We start from the raw sequence: 11,688 nt of genomic DNA, 5'->3' as shown, positions 1-11,688 counted from the left end.
AGCCTGTGCTTATGGGGGCTGCACCGGGAGCCTACAGCAACATTCAAATCCGTGTTAAAGAAAAGGCAATGGAAGTCAGTCTTAATTTGTCTCCTTCCGTCATGTAACCTGAAAGAAATAGGACACCAATTTATAACCAGCATTTGCAATGCAATAGGTCTCGCAGTTACACGAGTTAACTATTGGCATTGTAAATGACAATGCCTTTTATTTGTTTTTAAAACGAAAACAAATATAAAAGGCATTGTTATTTGCAATGTCAATGGCTCAAACTCGCGTAAATGCGAGACCTATTGCATTGCAAATGCTTGTTTCTTCTGAGAACAAGGTGTGTAGAGAAGGTTGTGATATATATCATGAGACAGGGTCTTGCATCAGCTTGTGGTGCCCTGGTTTGAGATCCATTTTTTATAGCCAATAGGTCTCGCCTTTGGGACCTTATAAGTGTTTAGCCATGTAACAGTTGAGGTTGTTGCACCAAGGATAGTGTGCTGCATAACTAAATATTTATAAGGTCCCAAAAGCGAGACCTATTGGCTATGAAAATGCATGTTTCTAGAGCTGTAACTATCACAGATACTGTGGATGAACAGGGGAATCGCAAGCTTAATAACCCAGCCTTCTAGCAATAGGGCGCCCGTTCCTAACACTCTTCATAACCCGATAATACGTTCTAGATATGCACTGAAATGCCGCCTCCGTTCACAGTCAAGTAGGCGGGATCACCGCGTTCACCAATGTCGAAGCAGGGGGCGGGGTTAGGGCTCGTTGTCCAATACGACCCTCTCGGCTCTGGCCAGTCACGTAGCTTTTGCCGGTTAAAAGTAACTTCGGTGTTGTCAGAGGCGCGCCGTACAGGGAGCAGCAGCCATGAACTCTGTGGTGGAGATCTTGCTTCTGGTGGTGCTCGGTTCTGTGAGCTGTTGGGACCCGTCTGGCTACCTCTTGTACTGTCCCTGCATGGGTAAGACGCGTCCCCATCATCCGGGCTTTTTAGTTAGCGGAAATCCCCAAGTAATCCCCACCAGAAATACAATGTGATTAACATCATGAATGCTTTTGTGTTGACTGTTAAGCAGCGGTCTCTTTGAAACTTTACGCTTTTAAACGGTACTTCCCTCTCATTGTGCTTTGAGGCAACTTTTTACCTATTTTTCATGTGTGACCACTTGGAGGTTTATAGACAATCTGAAACTGTTCACCATTCAGGGGATGGGGCAATCAGGCGACTTAGCGGTTGTCTTTCAGCTAGCAGGTCTTTGGAGGTGAGAAGAAGGGGATTGGGGTGCCGAGAAGAAGGGGATAAATGGAACTTGTCACCAATGTTGGAGGGTGCCTTTTTATTGGAGTGCAAAACGATAAACGAACTAAGAAGACTCTGTTTTTATTGGGTTCAACTGTATTTATCTTAAATTTGGACAGATCGTCAGGCAATGAATAGGCAGTGCATAAAGCAACTGTGCAGTGCACAAAGCAACTGTGCAGTGCACAGTCTTGCAAGAGCCCAATAACATTTGGTTGTACACCACGTTCTTTTCACATTTTGGCGCCAATAATCTATTTAATCAGTTTCAATGCGTGCCATACTATTTTTATGAACAGCAAATCGCGTTTAATATTCTCCTGCTGACATAAACATGGCATGTGTGGTGCATGAGCTTCGTTGACTTAATACGCTCGTAGCGGTGTTTGTTGCTTCACAGGACCTCTTGCTACTTCCCTGAATTGACTCGGGACTGCGAGGACCAGCAGCCCGAGGGGCGCGCACAGCTGCGGACTCTTCCCGAGGACCTCCCATCGCTGCCAGGTGTATATCACTGCTCGTGGCCCCCGCTTCGCGGGAGCCGCTCGTTGCGGGGTTTGTTGCTTCACAGGACCACTTACTACTTCCCTGAATTGACTTGGGACTGCGAGGACCAGCAGCCCGAGGGGCGCGCACAGCTGTGGACTCTTCCCGAGGCCCTCCCATCGCTGCCAGGTGTATATCACTGTTCGTGGCTCCCGCTTCGCGGGTGCAGCTCGTAGCGGTGTTTGTTGCTTCACAGGTCCTCTTGCTACTTCCCTGAATTGACTCGGGACTGCGAGGACCAGCAGCCCGAGGGGCGCGCACAGCTGTGGACTCTTCCCGAGGCCCTCCCTTTCCCTGTATATAATCCAGCCTAGAACGCGCATCGCGGGACGCGCGCGGGCAGACACCGGGCGAAGCCCGGGCCAAGGGCGGGCCCGTTTGAGCCCGGTAGAGGACGGGACGGGCCCATCCCCTTTCAACATCCATTAGGGATAGATACAAGTACTATTATTGGTTTAGATTTGTAAATATACTGGAATTGGGTTATATGTTTTTACCTGTTTAATTATGATTTCATTGTCGGGGAGAACTGGCTATAGGCCCTCTTTAGAGGGATCAGTGGCTGGGACTCTAGATAATTTTATCATCAGAGCATCAACATTATTAGCCCATGAAATTGAGCTTACTGAAAAGAGGTTGTCTCTAGATATAGCGGCTGAAAAGCGATCTTCCTTGGGTGCATTTATCCTTGCTAAGTCTCCTAGCCCCGTGCATGCAACGTCACCTCGTATAGCCGAAGGGCCTATGATGGGTAGCAGGAGTTTATTAGCTCCGCTAGAGAAAAGGCTTGAAACTAGGCAAAGGTGCCATCCAATCTCTGAGGAAGAAGGCTTGTCTAACCGAAAGACCTTATGCCAACCTAACAGTATTAATTCACAAGTTCCATCTATTTTTTTTGTCTCCAGTTAGAACTAGATCTTCTTCTGTTACTAAACCATCCTCTGCCCCCGTATTGAAGAGTACATGTCCTAAAAGGAAACGGGGGGTGGAAAAAGGAAAAGGAAAGTTGCCTAAAAACCGTAAACTTGGCCCTCCTAATAACAATCTAGCTGTGCCCGTAGCCTTAGTCGACCGAGACCAGGGAGGGGATCCATATGAAGATCTGACCTCCTCCTTGGGCCCGGTAGGTAATACGTCCAATAAATTGGGAGAGGAATTTTGGCATAAACTGGAAACGGTATTAAATAAATCTGTTTCACCGATCCAGGACAGACTTGATCGTATTGACAATAGGCTTTCTTGCCTGGAATTAGCCTTTGCCTCATCCCAAACTAGAGTTGATTTGCGGGTTAATGCCACCAATGGAAATGACTCCATTAAGAATGTTTCTAGACAAACCTCAATCAACCAAGATGGACTGCAAGTAACCACAGGGGTAGTTTCTCTGCCCCAAGTAATTCCAGCTCCTCTGGTTGTCCCTCCTAGTTCAATGGACACTGGGGCACGACCTGCTATACTTAGAGATGAAGGTAATGTTACTAATGCTGCTACCGTTAGATCTAAAGGGCAACGGGGTATCCAATCGCTAGGGCTAGCTGATCAAAGGCAATATTTAAATCTCCCGCCTGAATCGACTCCTTATGTTGTTGTTCTTACGGGGGTCCCGCCATTATCGGATGGGAAACGGGAGGAGTTTCTAGATCTTAAACATAAGTGCATTCATTGGCTGAATAGACATAGGCCGTTGCCAGCGTCGGTCTCGGCTGAAATCATCTTTGCACGACGGGTGGATTGGGTGGGTCCCCAAGCCAAATTTTTGAAGGGTGACTGTATTGTTTTAAATTTTAGAGATCGAAGGGCCGTAGAGCATATTTGCGCTTGGCCTCCAAACAATCTGATTTCCCACATTATCTCATTACCACTTACATTCTTTTATCCGCCTTCACAACAAAATCAGAGTCTCCCATGTTCGTTAATGCCCGGCACCCCTCTAGGAAGGCTAAGTGAGAGAATACCCCTGTTTAACCGGTTTGAGGCTTTGTCGGGTTTGGAAGACTGCGTTTGATGTTATATAATTTGCCAGGGTGGAGCCCCTCTTGGAGAATTAGCAGCGGGTCTTCCAGATAGGAGTACCATTCCGACCTCTGATGGGAACCCTGGAAAACATGCCCGATGTTAGAGGCGTTATCCTTAACAAAGGCTGTTAATAATATAGATCTACCCGCCCAGGTGGCTGGGGATATTCCACCGGAAGTAGATGAAGATATGGGCCCTAGTATGCCAATAAGTTTAATCTCTCCCAAGAATGCCCATAGACCATCGGAACATTACTTCAGTCACTTTATGATTGTTCTGGCCCCCAATCTACTTCTACCAGTATGCCAATTAGTCCAACTTCCACTGAGAACGCATCTAGGTTATTGGGACCATTACCTCAGCCTCTATATGTTTGTTCTGGTTCCCAACCAACTACTACTTATGTAGGCTATTACTTAGCCACCTGGAATATTGCCGGGTGGCAACGTAAGTCGGACATCCTTGACTGGAGAGAGTTCATTGGTTTTCGTGATTTATTTTGCATGCAGGAGACCTGGTGCAAGGAACAAATCAATGTAGACAGGTTTGTTTCTTTTAATCTACCAGCCCAGGAATCCTTGGCGGGTCGCGCAAAGGGTGGCCTTTTAATATTACTGTCAATTAAGTTACCTGTGGTTGTTAAAGCCTATGAAATAATCGGATATCACTCCCAAGGGTTATGGTTACAGCATGAAAATGGCCGCAACGTTCTGATTATTAATTATTATAATAATCTATTTGATCAGACGCGTTTATTTGCTGTCATGGAACTCATGGGCGCCCTTGATAAATTGTGCTCTGACAATCTCATTAATTTTGATTTTATTTGGGTGGGTGATTTTAATGTTCCTCTCTGTCATCTATCCCTAGTTGAGGCCTGTGGGTATACCACTGTTAGTAAAGAGGTGGAAGTTAATTTCCCACATAATTCGTATGGAGAGATGTTGAACTCTGTTATGGCCAAATATGACCTAGAAGTTCTGCAGAGCCTAAAAGATGAACGGGGTAATTATGTCCCTACGTTCACTGGTGGGGGCGCCAGCACTGTAATCGATCATATAGTAATCTCGGCGAACATTAATGTTTTCTGTGGAACTCCGGTGACCCTGGATCTATCTGTTAGTGACCATAACTGTATTGTTTCATGTCTGTCCATATGGGGTTCTAAGAAGCAGGTGATCGAAACTGTCGTAGATGATGTTGTTTTATGTAGAGTTAATGGTTACAGGATTAAATGGAATGTTACCAATTCAGGGATGTATTTGAACAGAATTGTTACCACTTGTTTACCAGAGATAAGCAAGTGTTTGGATGTTAATGCTGGTTATATAGGCATTTTACAATGTTTTGGTGAAATTAATGAAAAAATTATCAAAGTTCTGACCATCAATAATGTTAAGCGACCTAAGCAGGAAAGGGGATGGTTTGATTAAGCCTGCACCGTGGCATTACAAAAGTTAAAGAAAGCCCTCTCGTGCAGTCCTCGGAACAGATTAATTATTTCTAACTATAGAATAGCCTATAAGGAGCAGCTAAAGCGAAGGAGGCGTGAACTTCAGGAGGAAGCTTGGGAGAAACTGACCGTCGCGGCGGAGCTATCTAATAGTAAGCTCTTCTGGGATACGGTCAACAGCCCTTTTTTTAAAGAATGACGATATACCCACCATTACATCTCAAGTTAGCAAGGAAAGTTGGGTCCTTCATTTTACATCCATCTTTAATAGTAGCGATACTATTAGTCTGTCAAGTTCCACTGCATCTGTGTGGCCTATTATTCCCCTTAATATTACACCCCATGAAGTAGTAACTGCCTTAAGATCAAGTAAAGGTGGAAAAGCTCCTGGTCCCGATGGAGTGCCAATCGATCTTTATAAAGCGGATACGACGATATGGGGCCCTGTTTTATCTAATGTTTTTAATGCAGCCGTAGTGGAAAAGATACCCCCGTCTTGGGGGGAGTCTATTATTATCCCAATATATAAAAAGGGGAACAGATCTGAAGCCAAAATCGATCGCCCCATATCCCTTTTAGACTCATCATTAAAAACTATGAGCCGGGTATTATTATTTAGGTTAGAAGAGTGGGCGGAGGATAGCTAGATCCTGGCTCAATCTCAATATGGGTTCAGGAAAGGCAGGGGGACCCTGGAACAATGTATAAATCTGGATCTTATTATCGTGAAATACACGCGCGCAAAGCAGGGATCTTTTTTTCTCTGCTTTGCTGATCTTAGTAGCGCGTTTGACCTGGTGGATCACCATCTATTATGGTCAATTCTATTGGATCTAGGTGCCCCCCAGGCAATTATCTACTTCCTGGCAAGACTTTATACTAAGCTATCTGCAAGTATACGCTATGGTCAAGCAGGAGAATGCACACGTCAAATTGCGGTGAGTCTTGGCATTAGGCAAGGCTGCGTGTTGGCACCCCTTCTCTTTTCTCTTTTTATTAATGCCATTGAAGTTGATCTTAAAAAGGTTAAATGTGATGCCCCGCAAATTGAGGGACAGGATGTACCTGTGTTGCTTTATGCCGAAGATACAGTACTCCTCTCAAGAACTCCCATTGGTTTACAAACATTAATGGATAGGTTCTCTGATTTCATAAAAGGGAGGAAATTAAAACTTAATAATTCCAAAACTTTCATTTTACCGTGTGGACGGAAAATGAAAAATATGAAATCCTTCTATATCGAGAACCCAAAAATTCTTTTAGTGAATAAATTTTGTTACCTTGGCATTATGTTTTCTAGCAATGGCATGTGGCATCAAGAGATTTTAAATGTTAAGGCCAAAATGTCCAAAAGCGCCTATGGCATTTTTAAATTTGCTATCAAATTGGGGGATCGCCGTATATCTGATATGCTACATATTTACAGAAATAAATGTGTTTTGGTAGCGCTCTACGGAGCAGGGGTTTGGGGCCATTGCCCTCATGGAGAACTAAAGGTGGAGGAAAATGTAATTTTAAAGAAGTTATTATGTTTACCTTCGTCTGCCCCCACTGTTTTAATTCATAATGAAGTGGGGTCGAACTATCTGACCGACCTGATAGGGTTAAGACCTCTAATGTTATGGAGATCAATCTGGATGAAGAAAGAGACCGGGTTTAATAGAAGTATTATAAATGACTGTCTTTGTCTGGATAAATGCCTGCAAATCCCCTGGTTAAAATATGTGGTGTCTACATTTAAGGACCTATTTCAGGTAAATATCTTGGAAAATCCGTATTATGCGACTGATTTTTCTAAGTCAGAATTTAAATTTATTTACCTGAGGGAAAAAGCTCAACGCCGTCTTCCTAAGTCTATGCAGCTAGCCACCGTGGCTTTTTATTATTCCCAGGAGTATACTGTAGGGTTCCAACAATACCTACGAACGGTGACCAGAAACTCACATCGGTTCGTATTAACCCGACTGAGATTAGGTATTGTTCACCATTTGGTGGCTTTTCCATGTATAAGAAAATACCCCACTATTTCTTGCCCATGTGATGGTGTCACCAAACAGAGTGTTACACGTTTTCTCCTTACGTGATTTTTTTTTTTTTATATATGCATTTGCGCATTATCTATCTCAAACCTCTTTTTAAAAAATACGGGACTCGAACTCTGAAATCTGCTATGAGCCTGTTGTGCACTTTAAATGAGACAGATATATGTCTTTTTACTGCCACGTTCATCCTAAAATCTATTGCTGCTAGAAAAAGTATGGTCTTTTAAATTATTCTGTTTTGATGATCAACTAATTTGTCATATAATTCCTGTTATGTTTTTGGACAAATTATTTTACTTCCTAAGTTTTATTTTATTTTGTGCTTTTATGATTGTTTTTTGAATAATCGAATAAAGCTTATTTTGACGAAGTGCATACCACAATAATAGTTGACATCTACTCGGTGTTGCTCACTCAAATGTTTATGCAGTAGGTGAATTCACCCATTGAGCTTTCTTACTGGTATTGTGGCCTGCAGGTTATCCCAGCCTCACATCCTGCCCTCTAGAGAAATTACTACAGCAGATATCCATCTTTCCGAGCTATGACCATAATTGAAGAATGTACATTTCAAATATGTGCTCCACTCGCAGATCTGTTGCCAGATTTTTTCAAGCTCTCTAATATCTTTAGCCCCCTGGCATTGTTAGACTACACCTCCCTCCCACATAACCCGTTTCTGACACCATCGTTTTTAGTTGGGTATAACACAGTGATTGAGTATGCTCGTAGTCCTTTAAATTCCCCTCCTCCCCAGTCTAATCTGCATAGATACTTACCTTAAAATACAACCACCAATCACTAGATAATCCCAGTTCCAATATACATTTATGGCCTGACCTCTCCACAAGTGAAAATAGGTTGCCTCAAACCTGGAACCTTCTCATTTGTTAGCCTTCTGTCATCACACAATACCTCAATCTTGACTTCCCTGCAGTAGTTTGCAGTCTACAGCCGATCTCTGGTTAAGGGACTATCTCTAGATACTGGAAACAACGCATCTCTCAAGATAAAACAGAGACTCAAAACAGCCTTCTGCAATATGTTTAAGCCTTACTCATGACCAATGATGAAACATACACCAGATGTGTTTACGTAATGGCAAGCACCACCAAGCTTCCATGCTTCAGACATCTGTTGGCAGTGATGGATAGATGCGGGTCTGCTGCCCACCTACTCCTCGATTTATTGGCAGCTTTCGACACAGTAGATCATAGCTTGTTGAAACTGCGTCTAAAGACCTTGGGCATTAATGATTCTGCACTCTCTTTGCTCTCTTCGTTTCTGGTGGATAGAACTCTGAAGATTGCATTGGGTCACTATAAATCAGTACCTTGTGTGCTGCCTTCTGGTGTTCCACAGGGTTCTTCCCTCAGCCCGACATTATTTAACATCTATATGTCGGTAATTGATTCAACAATTTGGATGTAGTTTGACAACTTACGCGGACTACACACACATTGTGGTCGCTGCTTTTAAAAATGAACCCTCTATCTCACCCCGCTTTCAACAGTGCATGTGGGAAATAAGTACCTGGGTGAGTAATCATTGTTTAAAGCTCAATACAGAGAAAAAGGAGATAATGATCTTTGGCAGTCTATCGCCAACATGGGATGCCACTTGGTGGCCAGTTGAACTAGGGTAGCTTCCCAAACCAGTAATCAAGGCAAAATGGCTGGAAATTGTAATGTGAACCAAATGAACACCACAGTGCGTTCCTCATCTCTCACAATGAGGAAAATAATGAAAAATCTTCCTTATTTGTCAGACAATTCCAGAAAGACTGTGGTAACTGCACTTGTGTTATCTAAATTGGATTACTGTAACGGTTTGTACCTAAATATGCAAGGTCAACATCTAAAAATGTTACAGATTATTCAAAATGCTGCTGCAAGAGTTTTACTGGATCTGCCTAAATTTCAATCGGTTTACAAAGAAATTCAGAAACTTCACTGGCTTCCAGTGATAAGCTGTATTAAGTTCAAGGCCTTCCGCCTTGCCTATAAAGCTTTAAACAACACAGGACCCGATTTTCTTTAAAATCTTTTCAATTGGTATCTTCCTAGCAGGCTGCCTCGGTCCGCCGAAGATAAGTATATGACTGTTCCCAGATTTCTTAAAGCCAATTGGGGTGGGAGCAGCCTGAGTTATGGAACAGCAAAACTTTGGAACACTCTTCCTTTGCATGTTAGATTCTTGCAGTCATTGTCTTCCTTTAGGAAGGGCCCTAAAACCTGGCTTTTTCAGATCTGAGCCACGGGTCTCGTGGTTATTGATCTGAGCTTTAGCGCCGAGACACCTCAGGGTATTCGTGCACTCAATAAATTCAGATAACCTAACATTGCCCAAGATATCAGTATCAGATATTCTGACAAGACCTGCATCACTATGTTGCTTCAGAAGTGTAACTACGCTCCCATCCTGCATACCCTTGGCCCTTCCCGTAAACATTCACCTATACTTAAACAGTTGGCCTTTTAAGGGATAGTTTGAAAGCCTTCTAACCTTGATCCCTTTTCCAATGCCCCACATTCTAAAATAAAATCTGAAGGGCGAGCCAGGCCCTTCATTGACCCTTGGGACAGTTGCGGTAAATGCTATTAGATTAGCATTCTGAAGTCTCTTCCCCCTTCTTGCTTAGGTTTCCCTGGGAATGCTTCCCAACCATCACCAGGCTTTGAACCACCAGCTGAGACTTGTTTCTTTTCATGAATCATTCTTTGTTCACTTGTTCTTATTCTAGGGCGGTTTGGAAATCAAGCGGATCACTTCTTAGGATCTTTGGCCTTTGCAAAGATGGTTAATCGCACATTGGCGGTGCCTCCTTGGATTGAGTATAGACACCACCGTCCTCCCTACACCAATGTGAGTGAAATTTCATGTGTTTTCGGCACGGGGACAAGGTTACCTATGTTTGTGTTTCTTGAGCATACCCCTTTCTTTGTGACCCTGCGTGTTATTTTGCTCTAGTACTTTGGCATCCTGTGTATAGTTATTTTCTCAGCTGGGGTGACTCTACAGCACAAAAATATTCTTCCAGAAGGTATAGTTACACTTCAGACTTATTAGCTAGATGCACCCTGATAACATAGTGTTCCATGCAATCGGTGGAAAAAAGACCACAAAAAGTGTTGTAGGGTCTCTAAACTTAATGCCGATAGGATTGAGGTCATAAAAGTAGCATAATCTTAGATTTGGGTTTCTTAAGTTCATCATTTTTTATTAATTGTTACAACATTAGTTAAGTTTCAAAGGACAGACTTCAATTTTTGTTTACAAGGACAAACCGAGAAAAGGCCACCATGTTTTGTGACTATTCATAGATAATTGTTGCTTCTTCAGAGCCTAACAGTCAATCTAACTGAAGAAATCTAGATATATGGTGTGTACTTGTATTGTATTCATGCATCCAATCGACACCATTCAAGGAATTTGTAGGGTGAAAGTAAGACCAGATTAAGGTAAGGCAGTAGAGAGAGAAATTTAAATTAAAAGGCGTAAAGAAACGCAGAAAATGCAATAAAAGAGAGAAGAAAAGATAAGATCAAAACAGTACTGTAAATGTACACACACATGTTAAAACTAAATCAATCAAATTCTAGAACACCATAATGGCATTAAGATCTTTTTAGAAAGCACGCTTTAATTTCTGAACTTTATCACTGAATCTAAGATGGCAGCTATGTGTAGGTTGTGAAATTGCTTACATCGGAGTCTCTGCCTTCCATGAGTGATTCATTGGGGTCCACATAAGTCAAAAGGTTAAGGACCACTGACTTTAGTGGGAGTAGGAGTGTGGGGTGGGGCAGTACAAGTGATGGCTGACATCCCTCATTAAGAATCGCTCGTCTGTAATTGCACATCTCAAGTAAGGGGAACGTTCCTGGTCCAACCTGCAGCTCTCAAGGAACAGTTATTGTGGTTGTATGCAAGAAATCCATCTGGAAAGATATTAGGTTGTCGACAACAAAGAATTTTGGTACTTTGAAAATTTCCTGATCGGACTATTTAGCATAAGCAACATAAGGTTCCCAAAACATACTTCAACTTCAGGCATTGGAAGCAAAAACATGTATTAACAGGTGCTCCGTAATCAAAACATACATGCCAACTCCTCCATAACACACAGATTCGATAATACCCGGACTATATATAGTATTTGGAGGCTTGCTGCGTGGTCTGGAATTCACAAGTGAATCTCAGAAGCGCACACAGAAGAATACCGATAGGGGTAGGATAAGGGAATAGGTTACAAGCAGTTCCTGCCCGAACCTAAGCTTCACCATAAAAAGAACAATTGTTTGACAGCTATGCTGCCAAGCTCCAAA

The 11,688-nt window shown here is 42.8% G+C and overlaps 1 protein-coding gene across 3 annotated transcripts in view; it reads left to right on the top strand.

Moving 5' to 3' along the window:
* Positions 1–755: 755 nt before the first annotated feature.
* Positions 756–11,688, top strand: part of POFUT1 (protein O-fucosyltransferase 1) — a 122,740-nt gene continuing 111,807 nt past the window's right edge. Inside the window, exons 1-2 of one of the 3 annotated variants that reach the window (XM_085619496.1) lie at positions 756–964; positions 10,104–10,225. In XM_085619496.1, the coding sequence (XP_085475622.1) occupies positions 871–964; positions 10,104–10,225 (216 nt within the window). In that variant the 5' untranslated portion in view covers positions 756–870. The remainder of the gene's footprint in view (positions 965–10,103; positions 10,226–11,688) is intronic. The other 2 variants (XM_085619495.1, XR_014966868.1) reach the window with 2 other exon arrangements.

Source organism: Triturus cristatus, chromosome 7 (assembly GCF_964204655.1).
Source record: "Triturus cristatus chromosome 7, aTriCri1.1, whole genome shotgun sequence".
Classification (NCBI taxonomy): Eukaryota; Metazoa; Chordata; class Amphibia; order Caudata; family Salamandridae; genus Triturus; species Triturus cristatus.
The sequence above is the reverse complement of the archived record's forward strand: the minus strand, read 5'-3'. Positions and strand labels throughout refer to the sequence as shown.